At 40.6% G+C, this 16,116-nt stretch overlaps 1 protein-coding gene across 1 annotated transcript; it reads left to right on the top strand.

Moving 5' to 3' along the window:
* Positions 1 to 8,246: 8,246 nt before the first annotated feature.
* On the top strand, positions 8,247 to 15,276 carry LOC138146020 (keratin, type I cuticular Ha3-I-like). Its single transcript, XM_069067748.1, has 7 exons — positions 8,247 to 8,594; positions 9,906 to 9,988; positions 11,036 to 11,192; positions 12,432 to 12,593; positions 12,691 to 12,816; positions 13,493 to 13,713; positions 14,589 to 15,276. Exons 1-7 carry the CDS (start codon positions 8,247 to 8,249, stop codon positions 14,734 to 14,736), a joined length of 1,245 nt encoding a protein of 414 aa, XP_068923849.1. The 3' UTR covers positions 14,737 to 15,276.
* The last annotated feature ends 840 nt before the right edge of the window (positions 15,277 to 16,116 follow it).

Consider the following 16,116-nt stretch of genomic DNA (forward strand, 5'->3'; position numbering starts at 1 on the left):
CCTTCCTTCCTTCCTTCCTTCCTTCCTTCCTTCCTTCTTTCCTCCCTCTCCCTCTCTTTTTTTGTTTGTCTTTTTGTACAAAATAACAAATGTGGAAATTTTTTACATGATTGCATATTTATAACCTGTATCAGATTTGCTTACCATCTCAGGGAGGAGGAAGGACAGGCAGGGAGGGAGGGATATAATTTGGAACTCAAAACTGAAAAAAAGTTAAAAATTGTTTTAACATGTAATTGGGGAAAAATAAAATGTTATTAAAATACATGCATTTACAAATATACATTCTGTCAGTAATGATCTGATAAATGTTTAAGAACCAATTCTCAAAAAAATGTGTACTACACTTTTAAGCTTAATTTATATTATTAGCATTTTTTTCGCTATCACTTTCTCAAGACAACAATTAACAAAACAATAAATCAAGTCCTGATTTGTATCCAGCCAATTTTCTGAGGCACAAATGTTCACACTGGCAATTGAACAATCAACTCTGGTGAGCTGGTTTGAGCTGGCTCCTGCACACCTCTAGCCTGATGGTATATAATATCCTTAAGAGCAGGAATAATTTTTTTTCCTCTGTGCCTATCACAGATGGAGCATTATAAATGCTTGTTGACTGTTGCCACTGACATCATTTACCAGTCTTGTTTTTAAATTTAGCAGTAATCATGAATCAACATTGTTATTTCTTCTCTTCTCCTTCTGAACTTAACTCTGCCACTAGATCTCTGTGAGGTCCTAGGAAAGTCACTGCTACTTTCTGTGCCTCAGTTTCCTCATCAGTAAAACAAGATATTTGACCTAGGCCCTCTCTAAATTCCCTTGCAGTTGTGGCATTCCATGATTCTTTATAAAATGCTTCTTACAGAGGGACTTCAAGATAAGGGTCCTTTTTTCTTCACTTTCAATTGAGATGATGATAGTTTCATAGTTCTAGAATTGGATGAGACCTCAAGGCCATTTAGTCCAGCTCCCTCATTGTATAGTGGGAGAAAAGGAAGTAGAGAGAGTTAAGTGATTTGCCCAAGATCACAAATCTGGTAAGGAGGCAATCAGGATTTGAATCTAGATAGATTGGCACCAAAACCATTCTTTTCCAAAGAATGGAAACTCCAAAGTATTCTTTTCAAGTCCCCCTTAGATTGCATATATATACACACACGTAAACACAGACACACATACATGTGCACATACATATGTATATATGTGTATATATTAATATACACACATACATATATATACACAATATTCTTTTCAATGCCTCTCAAATGGAATTTAATATTACAATACCACCTCTTTCCGATCTCTCCTCAAATAATCATCAATATGTTTACCTGTTAACACATTGTATTCCTCTCTCCTCTGCCCCTTTTAGTAGAATATGAGCTCATTGAGGGCAGGGAAATTTTTATTTTCACTTTTTTGTTTTTTTATCCCCAGTGTCTATCATACTACTGCCCACAAGTACCTGTTTAATAAATACTTATTGGACTGGGTCAATTGAGACATTTCCCCTTAGGTTTCTATTGATACTTTTTGACCCTCTCTCATGAGCAGTTCATCCTAGACAGCTATCTGTTGATTAACAATATATCATCTGAATCCAGCAGGGTTCCTGATTTCCTTGGTGCTCCTCCTAGGGTTTGCACAAAGGGAGCTCAGGAAGGGCATAGGACATGAACACTCAATCATAACCTTTGTTTCTGTAATGACAGGTACCTTAGATCTCTAGAGGTATTTAATTAGCACATTACAACAATAACATTTGCTTGGCTTCTTTTGAAATCTGTAAATGTCTATTTTTTTTCCTCCCCAGTCTCGTGGAATAATTAGTTAATGAAGGGGATCAGTCCTCTTGGTCTGATCATTTGAAACATACCAGCTATACAAAATAAGCCAGGAAGAAAATGAAAGGAATATAGAAGCATCTTAAGAAACTGTTCAAATGATTCTCCAAAGCATAGATTACATCTGTGGGTTGCAAGTTTGTACTTCCATTTTTTTTTCTGGCTTGACCTTTGCAATATAAATCAGATTTAGGATTGTAAACAACTTTAGATGTGACGTAGTCCAACCCCCTCATTTTATAGATGAGGAAACTGAGACCCAGAGAATTTGTGACTTATTTAGAGGTCACACAGCTATAAGTGTCTGAGTCAGGATTTGAACTGAGGCCTTCTATGTCCATTATGCCAGTGGTATTAAACTCAGATAGAAACAGGGGTCACTAAACTGTGGCCCCCTAAACATAATGATCTCTGTGGACCAAATGTTGGCTTAGAAAATCACATATTAATATTATGTATGTTTCATTGTATTTTTATTTATTTTGTTAACTATTTCCCAATTACTTTTTAATGTTTTGGGCTGCACTGGAGAGTGTTGTGGGCCTTATGTGACCTAGAGGCTGTGTGCTTGTATATACTACTCTGCCAAAGTGAACCGAGATATTTCTGATCATTATTCCAGAGGACAAGGTCTCCCACTGCATCCAGGGCTATCTTCAGTTGTCCTGATCTATATCTTGCTACTAGACCCAGAGGGCTCTGGAGGAGAAAGTGAGGCTGGTGACTTTGCCCAGCCTTCTCTCACTTAAATCCAATTCACTTGTACATCATGGCATCATCTTCTTGTTGTCATAGTCCTCTTGGAGAATGAAAGGCAAGCAAGAACAACTCCAACCACTGGTCCCTACATCAATGATGGGAGGGGCTGGGAAAGAAGCACAGATTTTCAGAGGAGGAAGACACCTCTGAGGTCATCTAAACCAGGGGCCTAGAACTTGTACAAATGGTTGTCCAGTCTCTACTGCAAAGCCTTTAGTGAGGAGAGGCCTGCCACCTCTGTCAGTGAGCCAGTCCCTTTCATATTTGGATAGCCCTTGGTTGCTCAGAAACTATTTTGTTAAATCAAGTTGAAATCCACCTTTTTGCAACTTCTATCCACTGACCTTAGATTGATTCTCTGGATCTAAGCAGAACAAGCATAATCCTGCTCCCAAATACATCTCTCTCAAGTTTTTTTTTCCTCTGGGCTAAAAATCTTCATTTTTTTGCCTTTTGTAGGGCAATTGGGCTTAAGTAACTTGCCCAAAGTTACATGGCTAGTTTTTTTTGAGTGTGGGTTAAGTGTCTGAGGCCGGAACCTAACTCGGGTCCTCCTGACTCTGGGGCTGGTGCTTTACTCACTGCGCCACCCAGCCACCCCGATCTTCATTTTCTTAAACCATCTCATTCATCTATTTATTTATTCATCCACTTATCTATCTACTTCTTTATTAATCCATTTGTTTATTAATTTTTCTCTCTGTATCCATTCTTTCATCTGTCTGTCCATCCTTCTGTCCATTCACCAATCCATCTAGTCATTCTTTCATTCACTTAGTTATCTATCTATCTACCTATCTTCAGATATCCTCCAGTCCTCTCATCAGCTTACTTGTCTTCATTGGGATGTGCTCCAGTTTCTTAATATCCATCCTAAAATGTGGTACCCAGAACTCAACACAATATCTCATATGTGGCCAACCAGGGTAGAGCACAGCAAGCCATATATTGCTTTCCTTGTTCTGGAAATAATATCTCTTTTAATGCAGTCTAGGGCAGTTAGGTGGCACAGTGGATGGAGTGTTGGGCCTAGAGTCAGGAAGACTCATCTTCATGTGTGCAAATCCAGTCTTAGACACTTATTAACTGTGTAACCTTGGGCAAGACACTTAACCCTGTTTGCCTCACTTTGCTCATCTGTAAAATGAGCTGGAGAAAGAAATGGCAAAGCACTGCAGTATCTTTGTCAGAAAACCCCAAAGAGTCTGAAACAACTGACCAACAACAAGCCTAGCATTAACTGATGTGGCTGCCAAAGAAGGAGGCCATGCTGAGATTTATCTAGCTAGCAGTCCTTTAGTAGTTTTTGTAAGGTTGGGTTGAAACAGGCCTTGATGTTGGTTGCCCAGGTGTGGTTAGGAAGGATATTGGTTTTCACCTCTCTTTACTCTGTTTCACCTCCATTAAAACAGGCAGTAAAGAGCTCCTTAGCTGTCAAGGATATTTTTTTCAGGCAAAAGATTATATTTTCTGTTCACTGTTTTGCTATGTAAACATGTTGTATCTCACCAGTAGAATATAAACTCTTTGAGGTCAGGGATTATCTCACTTTTGCACTCATATGTCTATAGTGCCTGATGTATTAGGTACTTAAAAACTGCTTGCATATTGATGAATAAATAAGTAACTTCTAACTTGGGCAACTGGTGATATAGTGGATAGAGTATCAGGCCTGAAGTTAGGAAGACTCACGTTCCTGAGTTCAAGTCTGGCCGCAGACACTTACTAGCTGTTTCACCCTGGGCAAGTCACTTAACCTTGTTTCCCTCAGTTTCCTAGTCTATAAAATGAGTTAGTGAAGAAAACGGCAAAGCACTCCAGTATCTTTGCCAAGAAAACCCCAAATGGCATCACAAATTTTTGAACACAACTGAAAAAGGACTGAACAAAGACAACAAAGTTTCTATCTTTATTCCTGGTCCTGGATTCTTTCCCTTCTGTATTGGAAATTCACAGCAACATACTGCTTTTAGTAAATCCCATTCATGAACATCTATATTTATAAAATGAATGAATTGTGGGTGTGTATTAGTTTTTAAAATATCATTTTAAATACATTATACTCATATTATATGATAATAGAATAATATTAGTTATATAATATAATAATATTAGTTTGACTATACTTTTCTTTTAAATAGTGAGCTTCCTTCACCCATCTAAAAGGACTGAATTAACAAAAATTTGCTTTAGACACATTTTCTCTGAGTCTTACTGGTATAGCTTTCAAAGGTCACTCTCTCCTTCCCACTTCTCCTCCCTCATCATCAAATTCAGTGGCCTTTTTTCTATTCTCACTATTCTTATCTTTTCTGAAGCATTCCATATTCGTGAATACCTCTTTTTATTCTCAAATTCTCTTTCCTTCTTTCCCATGATGCTACAATGAGTTCTTTTTCCTCTTCCCTTTCCTTCTCTTCCACTTCTCTGACATGTCTCCTGTTTCCCCCCCTCAGTGCGAATGTTTCCCAAGGTTTGCTTCTCATTTGCTTTTCACTTCACATCTTCTCTCCTTTGGAATACTCATCTACTTCTGCTGTTTCATATTAATGTTTGAGTCCTGATGTTTCTCCTAAACTCTAAATCTTACATTTTGAGTTACTAGTAGGACATTTTTTCATTTTATGTTATAGTATCACTTTAAACTCAATCTGCCTAAAATTCAACTTGTCCTTTTCTCTCCCAATATAACTCTTGTTTGTATTTTTTGTTTTTGTCACTTCCTAGTCAATTATTCAAATTAATTATTTCAATTATTCAGATTAATCATCATTTATTAAATGCCTGTTATGTATACAAAAAGGAAAACTAATGATCCTTGGTCTTAAGGTGCTTTTTGGAGGAGGGGAAAGGAAGGGAGGATACAATACGTATAAAGGTAAATGAAAACAAAATATGTATGAAGCAAATACAAAATAATTGGTGGAGGTGATAGAATGGGGAAAAACAGGGAACAGGACACCACTAACAACTGGCTGGTATGTGTGCATGTGTGAAGAATCAGGAAAGACTATATGGAAGAGGGGGCACTTGAGTTGAGTTTTCAAGGAAGATAGAGATCCAGTGAATCAGGGATGAGGAAGGAGGGAATTTCTGGGAGAGGGGACAACCTATGCAAATACCGGGAGATGGGAGGTGGAATGTCAGGGAAGGGAAACACCAACTAGGCCAGTTTGACTGGAATGTAACATATATGAGGAGGGGTAATGTGAAATACATTGCAAGCTCAAACTCTAGAGCTGTCCTGATTTTCCCCTCCCTGTCACCCAATATCCAATTGGGCACTGAGCTTTGTTGATTCTTCCAAAAATTTGAATCTGTCTCTTCCTAATGTAACTACCCTAATCCAAGCCCTTAACCCCTCATTACTTTGCATTTATAAAAATTTATAAAATTGGTCTTCATGGCTCTAGTCTGCCCTCTCCATCCCAATATGAACAATGCATCCAGATTAATCTTTCAAATATTTATCTCTGATTATATTACTTCCTTGATTAAGAACTGAAAATGGCTACTTATGGTTTACATGGTTAAATACCAGCACTCAAGCTTTACATTCAAAATCTTTTATAGTTTGACCTAGTGTATCTTGCCAACTTGGTCTCCCACTACTCTCCTAATTTGCTGTTGTTCAGTCATTTCAGGTGTGTCTGACTCTCTGTGACCCCATTTAGGGTTTTGTTGGCAAAGGTACTGAAGTGGTTTGCCATTTCCTTCTCTAACTCATTTTGTAGATGGGAAACTGAGGCAAACAGGGTTATGTGACTTGCCCAGGGTCACAACTAGTAAGTGTTTGAGACCATATTTAAATTCAGCTTTTCCTGACTCTAGGCATGACACTCTATCCATGGTGCCACCTAGCTTCTCTACTATCGCTCTCCTATATAACCCCTCCAATTCTAAATAAACTACTTTGTTTATTGTCTCCTAAACATGTACCTTGGGCTTTCTTCTTCCACATTGTGTTGAAACCATTTCTTCTGTGAAAAACACTAGTTCTGAGCTTCATATCTCACTTGTACTTGTTGACCTTAGGAAAATCCCTTAATTTTCCTGACTTTATATTCCTAATCTGTAAAATAAGACAATTAGGCTAGGTGGCTTGTGATGTCCCTCCCAACTCTAAATCTAATATATTATGGAATGTCCTTCTGTCTCCCCACCTATGGAAACCATTGCCATGGAAACAGAAAATATCAGAGCTATAAGGGATGTTAGGGGGTCAGAAATTTCTGCTCCCTCATGCTCTCTCCATCCCTTAAGGACTAAGTCAAAACTCTTCTTCTCCATGACATGCCAGCTCATGATGAGCTCTCCTCCCTCTCCATTCTAATTGTCTGTACTAGTAACATTTAGCATCTGCTGCTAATACTTAAGCTTCCTAATGAACGGAGTGCTTTGCAAACCATAAAGTGCTAGAGAAATGTAACAGGCTATTGTTACAGCTACTGCTCCTGAGTTGTGGAAGGATACAAAACCTGATTCATTTTTTGTCTAGGTATCTCAGTGCCTCACACAGTGTCTGTCACATAGGAATAGGGACTAGACCCGTGCTTTCATTTTAGGGGTAGGTAGCTCCCCAATGAAGAGACTACCTCTACCAATACAAGATGGCACCTTCTATGCAACTTAGAGCTTTAGAATTGGGGATGGCTAAATTATTTGTCTGGAGTCATACAGCCATTATGCATGAGACAGAACTCAAATTTACATCTTCCTAGCTTCAAGGCCAGCTTTCTAACCACCATATCTCACTGATTCTCCATCTGATACTCAATTGTTGTTTGGTCATTCAGTCATGTTCAACTCTTTGTGACCTTGTGGACCATAGAGTGCCAATAGAGCATCCATGGGGTTTTCTTGGCAAAGATACTGAGTGCTTTGCCTTTCCCTCATCCATTGGTACATAATAGGTGTTTAGTAAATGTTCCAATGAATTATATTACAAGCTATCTTTCTGAAACTCGTCTTATGTCCCTACTGAACTGAGAGCTTCCTGAGGGCAGGAATAGTGCCTATACTTCATTGTATCTCCCATCTAGTGTCTATCACAATTTGTTGTACATCTTAGGTGCTCAAAAAATTTGACTATTTGATAGATATATTGAAGGTGCTCAGTTTGGAATAAGAGATATGTGAGAAGGGCAGAAAAAGGGAGAAAAAAATTCTATGGCTTTTCCCACCTGTAAAAGGAGTCAGAAGCAGAGTCAAGCTAATACTCAGGAGTCAGGACACCAGAGGTAGGTGGCAGAGCAACATTGTCACCTTACCCACCAAGCCAAATTAACGATGGCTGGCATGAGGGCTTTAATGATTCTATTTCTTTGAAGCTAGACCCATGAAGCTCTTACTTCATTGACAAAAGCTCTGGAGAGGAGTCCTGACTTAGCAGGAAGCCCAAGTAAAATCTTTTATGAGGTGAGGGACTTTTCTGAGGGATGTAAATAACAAGCTGAGGGGAAGGGCATTTGAAAATTTGTGGGGTAGAGAGGTAAAAATAAAGGTGTGGTACTCCATCCACACCCTCTGCTGAAGGCCTATAAAGGCTCCTTGGTGGACAGAGACTCCACAACCTCATCAGCTTTGGGGACAAGTCTTCTGTACTCAACTGAACAACCAACTATCCTACTCAGCACCATGCCTTACAACTGCTGCCTGCCTAGCATCAGCTGCCACACCAGCTGTTCCTCCAGGCCCTGCCTGCCTCCCAGCTGCCATGGCTGCACCCTCCCTGGGGCCTGCAACATCCCTGCCAATGTGGGCACCTGTGGCTGGTTCTGTGAAGGCTCTTTCAATGGCAACGAGAAGGAGACCATGCAGTTCCTGAATGACCGCCTGGCCAACTACCTGGAGAAGGTGCGCCAGCTGGAGAGGGAGAATGCTGAGCTGGAGAGTAGGATCCAGGAGTGGTGCCAGGAGCAGGTGCCCTATGTGTGCCCAGATTACCAGTGCTACTTCAGGACCATTGAGGAGCTCCAGCAGAAGGTATTCAGTGGGTGGTTGGGTATCTCAAAGCCATTCTGAGGCTTGATAGCAAAGACAAAAGGAGTAAGAAATAGGAGAAATGACTTGTATTGTGAACCTAGGTAAGACAAATTCCACCCAAATTTAAGACTTTTGAAATTTGGCATTGGGATTTCCCATCATTACAGGGAAGACTAAATTTTTGCCCTGATCATCCTCTGTCTTTCAGTGACCTGTTATGTATGAATATTTATTTACATAATGGTAATCATAGAGGAGTTAATGGTACTTTGCATAAATGAGCTGTAATTATGAGTTGCTTCAGAGCACTAAGAATTCATCCACCAAAGTCAGTGGAATTTCTCAGTTGTTTCCATGATAAATGAGAAATGGTGTTGAAGAAAGAAGCTGGCAGAGTTTAGTTAGACCTTATTCATCTTTCTTATTTGAGCTTCAGTCAACCCCTCAACATTTATTAAGCTTTTTGTTAATCTGATTTTTTTTTGGACCATTAAATGAATGAGTGAAATGGTCTATGACTTCTTCCACCTGTAAAAATAGTCAGAGGCAGAGTCAACCTAGTACACAGGAGTCAGGACACCAGAGCTAGGTGGCAAAACAATATTGTCACCTTACCCACCAAGCCAAATTAACGATGGCTGGCGTGAGGACTTTAATGACTCCATGTCTTTGAAGCTAGGCACATGAAGCTCTTACTTCCCTGACAAAAAACTCTGGAGAGGACACCTGACTTAGCAGAAAGCATAGCCATTTTTTTGGGGGGAGGGGACAATCTTCTTTATTCTCAACTAATCAGTGTTCCATTTACTAGTAAATTAGTAAATAAGCATTTGTAAAATGCCTATTTTTGTGTCAGACACTACAATAAACATTAGGGATACAAAGAGAGGTAAGAGCCTTAGTTTCTGCTCAGAAGTGGTGGCCTCTAAGCTTTGGGGAGCCAAGAGTGGGAATATCTGGAAGTGTGTGTGTGCGTGCGCGTGCGTATTTGTAGTGTGGGAAAGGGCAGGGGGAATATCACTAAGAGCCATACAGAATGGAAGGGGGCTATGAATATTTTCAAGGAGAAGAGTATATTGGGGAGAAATAATTTACCTGATAACATTTTTCATAAATGATTCTCTGAGTTTACAGTACATTCATATTGACAATGAATGACTTTTTACAATTCCATAAAGGATACTGTGGTCAACCAATCAGGCCTTTTCTATTACTCAAATCCAGGGGCTGAAGGGTCTAGTTGTTTAAAGCTCATAGATGGTTGGCTGCTCTAATAATGTGTTTCCTGTGTGCCCTGTTGGAATATTCTAGATTTTATGCACCAAGGCAGAGAATGGCAGGTTGGTGGTACAAATTGACAATGCCAAGCTGGCTGCTGACGACTTCAGGACCAAGTGAGTTGGCATGGTGAAGCAGAGATTATCAGTAAACTTACAGGAATCGGGGCTGGGAAGGACCTCAGGGGTCTGATCCAACCACATTTAATTGAGGGAACAGAGACCATGAAAGATAAAGTTACTAGCCAAAATTCTATGCAGGTAGCATTATAGAATCATAGATCTAGAATTGGAACTAACCTTAGGCCATATCATCAGGTCCCCTCCTCCTTTTACAGATAAAGAAACTGAAGCATAGAGAAGTGACTTGTCCAAGGTCACACAGGTAGTAAGTAGTATAGCCTTGACTAGAACTCAGACCTTATCCTCTGGATTTGGAAACCCAATAATCTTTCTATTAATTTCCTTGGTCTGCTACCTTTTCTACCTGTCATTAATGGCACCCAAGACTCTTTCTTTGCATTTTCACCATAAAGATATATTGGAATCACAGATCTTCAATGCTAGAAGGGTCTTTGGGAGAGCTCTAGTCCAACTCCCCCTATTTATATGTGGAGATAATTGTGGCTCAGAGGTGTTGAAGTGACTTGGCCAAGATTCCACAGTGAAAAAATGTCAAGTCATTAAGACCTTCTGTTTCCAAATTCACTCCATCATGCTGTTTCCCTTGCTGCATACAGAACAAACCTCAGGCATGGTGAAGGTGTTTTATCTTGGGAATACAAATGATTACTGAACTTCCTTTTCCTAATATTAAGCTCTCCAGTTTTTGATGGTCTGCATAAACTTTAAACAGTGTACTGTCTGATGTCTAAGCTTTAGGGGGAGGGGATATCAGGAGTGGGGGAGTGCAGTAAGATATTCTGTGAAGGCTTAATGTGAGGTGTCCCAAAAGTCTCAGTGCAGTTTTAAGCTAACTGAGCTGAGACAAAAGGGACACCCTGTGCAAAGGTGATTAAGGAAACGGAGAGAAATGGCTGCTATCACCCCCAGGTCTTAATTAGAAACAGTAGGATGAAAATTAAAACAGACAAACCATAGAGTCTAAGTCAGGACTCATTCCCACCTCTCCCTTCACTGATCATCACCTCCTTGGGGTCACAGGTACGAGACCGAGTTGTCCCTGCGCCAACTGGTGGAGGCTGACATCAACAGCCTGCGCAGGATTCTGGATAATCTGACCCTGTGCAAGTCTGACCTGGAGGCCCAAGTGGAGTCCCTGAAGGAGGAGCTGCTCTGTCTCAAGCAGAACCATGAGCAGGTAGGGCATGCTGAGCACCTGTGGGACCCAAACATGCTGGAACCTGCTGTCATGTAATAAGTGGGAGTAGGAGGCAGAGAGGCCATTTGTTATGCCCCAAGGATCTAGGGAAGTTATTTTAGTAACAAATCCTATTACATAAAATGAGAGAATGAGTAATGTGCAAATTGGATACATGATATGGAATTGGAATTTTCTGCTTGAGGCCACACACCTGAGCAAAGAAAAACTGATGCATACATTCATGAAATAAGGTCAGCAGCAGGGCAGTTTTCTATGGCCTCCTTTTCTGCATTCATAATGGAAACCCTTATGGCTTCAGAAGGAATAGGAGAGAGCTGGAAGGGGCCTTGGGGACCTCCTTTGTCATAGAAGAGGATACTGAAGTTTGGAGCACAGAAGTGTTCAGAAACCAGAATGCAGGTCTCCATCCTAGCCTGGTGCTTTTGGCAGAACACCACAGGATGCTAAATCCTGACAAATTTATGGTTTGGTTAGTTCTGCTTCAGAGAGTAAAGACTTTGACTCTGTGATAGCCTATGGGAATGTGTGAAAGAGGTTAAGAGTGAAATGACTAGAAGTTTTCCTTCATGGGAACTCTATTTCTACTGTGAGAGTCAAACATTTTACTGGATAGCTCAATTCTGTCCAAGGATGAACACCTCAAGCATTCTTTTACTTTTACTCCTTTCCTCTCCCTCCCTTCCTCCTCCCTTCCATCTTTTCCTTCTTTCTTAGCTCTCTCCCTCCCTTTTCCTCCTTCTTTTTTGCCCTCCTTTCTCTCCCTCCCTCCCTTCCTTGCTTCCTCTCTCACTTCTTTTCTTCTTCCCTCCATCCCTTCTTTCCTTCTTCCCTCTTCCTTCCTTCCTTCCTTCCTTCCTTCCTTCCTTCCTTCCTTCCTTCCTTCCTCCTGACAGTGCTACTCTCCCTTTCTCCATAGGGGTATGTGTAGTTGCATGGGAATCAAGTGCTGGATTCCATTGCAGGAGACTTTAGACATGATTGGCCTTGGGCTTCTCCCAAGAAAAAATACTAGGGCAGTGGCACTATAAAGAAGAGAGCTCTGGCAGTGGTACTCTTTTAATAAGACAAAGTGGCCAGATTTTCTCCTGTTGATGGAGGTCTAGTTTTAGTCTGTGGCTGATGGAATCTATAGAATCCTTAGAAAACTTTATAGGTCTTTCAGGGAAAAAAGTTACCAGATTTCTTTACATTTACTTTGACTCTTTTCTTCCCCAGGAAGTCAATACCCTGCGATGCCAGATTGGGGAGCGTCTCAACGTGGAGGTGGACGCTGCCCCAACTGTGGACCTGAACAGGATCCTGAATGAGACCCGGTGTCAGTATGAGACTGTGGTGGAGAACAACCGCAGAGATGTGGAAGAATGGTTCACCACTCAGGTGAGGGCCTACCTCATGGCCACTGTACAACCAGAAATTTCCTGGAGCCTTAAGGATCATGTTCTTACCTTTTTGCTCTCCTCTTGTGACATTTCAGACAGAGGAACTGAACAAGCAGGTGGTGTCCAGCTCTGAACAGCTGCAGAACTGCCAGGCTGAGATCATTGAGCTGAGGCGCACTGTCAACGCCCTGGAGATTGAGCTGCAGGCCCAGCATAACCTGGTGGGCAACTTTAACACTAGATGAAAGAATGAGCACCTGAAAAGGTCTTAACAAGTCAGAGCATTCAGCTAATTTGAATGAGATAAGATTTAACCAGGATAAATGTAAAGTATTGCAGTTTAAGGTCCAAAATATCAATTTCACAAGATGTAGGAGGAATGATTACATAGCAATTTTTCTGAGAACGATCTGGGGATTTTAGAGAATTGTAAAATCAATGTGAGTCAGCATTGTGATGCAGCAGCCAAGAAGGCCTATGTGCTCTTAGGCTACATTAAACTGAGTGGGGCATCCTGGCCTGGAGAGGTGAGAAGTTCTCTGTATTCTGTCAGACTAAAATCTCCTAACAGTTGGAGTTGTCCCAAAGTAGAATCGTCTGCCTTGGGAGGTCCTGGGTTCCCCATTATTGAAAGTCTTTCAGCAAAGGTTGTATAGGACTATTTATCTGATGTGGTGTAGAACAGTATGGTTAGGTTTTAGATAGTCTCTGAGGCCCCTTTCCAATTATCAGATTCTTTAATATAGGCCCCAAGAGAGTTCTCTGCTTTGTGACAACTAGAATGATAGAAAAGTGTGTGGGAGAAGAGAGAAACAACTGAATTTTGGGGAGGTCAATACTATCATGAATGAAGAGCAGTTACCATTTCCTAACATTCATTTTTCTTCTCCATCACAGAGAGATTCTCTTGAAAACACTCTGACAGAGACTGAGGCCCGTTACAGCTCCCAGCTATCCCAGGTACAGTGTATGATCACCAATGTTGAAGACCAGCTGGCTGAGATCCGCGGTGACCTAGAGAGGCAGAACCAAGAGTACCAGGTGCTCCTGGATGTCCGGGCCCGTCTTGAGTGTGAGATTGCAACATACCAAGGTCTACTGGAGAGTGAGGATTGCAAGTAAGTCCAATACTGGTGATTTCTTCCTTGGTGTCGTGATTTTTTGGGGGTGGGTGGGGAGGGGATAAGCTAATAACTCATTTCAAATGGAAAGAGCAGTGTTGGAAGTGGGGGAGTAGCATGGTACAGTGGTTCTGGAGAGGACATGGGTATAAAACCTACCTTTGCTTCTTACTACTCTGTGACCTTACAAGGCTACTTACCCTCCTCATGCTTTAGTTTCCTGCTCTGTAAAATGAGGAATTTGGACTAGATGGGCTTCCAACCCTGCATCTATTACTGTATGAACATGGAAGGGCTAAGTAGGGTGTAGTATATTACCCATGGTAATGTACAGATTTTAAATGGGAAATGTATGATCTATAGAGCTCTTCAATATAGCTATGAAGTTAATGTATCTTGGTAAAGATAGGGAGAGTGAGTGATAATAGATATGAGGTCAAGGGCTGTATTGATATGCATGGAACATCAAATGATTTAAAGAAAGGCCTGCAGTAAGCACAAGGATAGATTTTTTTTTTCTTGGAGGGTTTATGGGAGGACTGGGACAAGATTTGAAGAAGATGAGAAGACATGGAAGGGTTGTGATTCACTTTTTCAGAGGAAGTGTAGATTCACCTTGATGAGATCACAGATTCACCAAATCATTCAAGGATTCATCTTGGGAATGAAAGTCATAATATGATCCAATTAAATCCAACAAACATTTTTTAAAGCACCATTTATGCAACAGACACTGTGCTAGTATCCCCAGCATCTGCCTTCACATGATTTATATTCTACTGGGAGGTTATTAGTTCTTTTTATTTCCGTCTCTTGTAACCGAAGTTGCCCTTCACCCAAATAACTCAACTCCATTAATTTTGTCTCCCCAGACTTCCCTGCAATCCCTGTGCAACAACCAATGCCTGTGGCAAGCCCATTGGTCCTTGCCCAATCAGCAATCCTTGTGTCCCATGTGCCCCTTGTGGACCCTGTGGCCCTCGCTCAAGATGTGGCCCCTGCAACTCTTTTGTGCGCTAAGGACCTCAGGGCAACATGGAAGAGAAAGGAGGAAAGGATAAAGTACTGACTCTACTCCAGTCCTGTTTCATCTGAAGACTTCAATAATAGAAACTGATTACACCCCGGCCTTCCTGTTGAATCGCAGTGTAAAAACTTCTCACTACCCAAAAAGTACATTTTCAGGAAAATGTAGATTTGATTTCTTGGACTCTTATCTCTCACCCATCCGCTATTTTTACCTCCTGCTCCTTTAGCACAACATCTGCTTTTGGGGTGACTCGAGTCAGGCAGGGCCCACTTACTGTGAGTTAGATGCTTTCCTGAGCAATGCAAAACAGATTGAACAAAACAAAATGATATAGTTGTCATGATGATGCATGTTTATTATATTTTACATTTTAATAATTTATTTTATAAAATAATTGCATTTAGCAGAGATGAGATGATTGCACCACTAAAAGAATGAATTTTTATCATTTCCGAATACCTTTGCAGTCTCTGGAGATTCAGTGAAAGTCTTTTGTTATCCTCCTAATAAACTCAGTTATTCAAGCACAATGGTAATAGCTTTCTTTCCTATTTGTTGATTTTGACCTAATTAGACTGAATGACTGAAAGTTGACTAGGTGCCCTTCATATGGATCATAACTTTCCACTGCATAAAAATATCCTGTCTACTTTGTCTATGTAGGGGATTTGGGTGTTTAGGAGGAGGAGGGAGGAAAGGAAAAGCAAAAGTTAAGACATATATTCAGAACTACTTCTCAGGAAAGGTGAACTGTCAGGTAATAGCCATTAAAACCCAAATGCCATACTGAATATCTATGGAATAATAAATGGGACAAATTGAATGAAATGCCTGATTTGGAATGTGAGGACCTTTGCTCAAATTCCAGCTTTGCCATTTGCCTTGGACAAGTGGCTCAATCTCTATAGCCTTCAATTTTCTTCTCTTTAAAATGAGTTGGATTAGATATAGTCTCCTTCAGCTCAAAATCTGTGATCCTATGAGCTTATATTGACTTTTCATGGCAAACTGTTAAATTTACCTGGCAAAACAAATGATCTATTTAGTGTTACTCGAATTCCATTTCAATGATATTTATTCATGTATATTTGGTGGCGAGATGGTACAGTAGATAGTGCTCCAGACCCGGAGTTAGGCAGACTTGAGTTCAAATCTGACCTCATATATTTACTGAGTGACTCTGGGCAAGTCTCTTAACCTTGTTTACCTCAGCTTCCTCATCTGTAAAATGAACTGGAGAAGGACATGAAAAATTACTCCAATATCTTTACCAAGGAAACCCCAAATGGGGTCACTAAGATTTGGATATAACTGGAAACAACCGAACAACAAAATTTGGCTTTATCAGTGAGCAATACAAACCACTGCTA

Source organism: Petaurus breviceps, unplaced genomic scaffold, assembly GCF_028583685.1.
Source record: "Petaurus breviceps papuanus isolate PSGF00001 unplaced genomic scaffold, PetGlider_PUasm1.0 90750, whole genome shotgun sequence".
Classification (NCBI taxonomy): Eukaryota; Metazoa; Chordata; class Mammalia; order Diprotodontia; family Petauridae; genus Petaurus; species Petaurus breviceps.

Coding starts and splice junctions, on each gene's coding strand:
- LOC138146020 (XM_069067748.1), top strand. CDS start 8,247: ATGCCTTACAACTGCTGCCTGCCTAGCATCAGCTGCCACACCAGCTGT. Junction 12,594..12,690: donor AAGAATGGTTCACCACTCAG/GTGAGGGCCTAC, acceptor GTGACATTTCAG/ACAGAGGAACTGAACAAGCA. Junction 13,714..14,588: donor CTGGAGAGTGAGGATTGCAA/GTAAGTCCAATA, acceptor TTGTCTCCCCAG/ACTTCCCTGCAATCCCTGTG.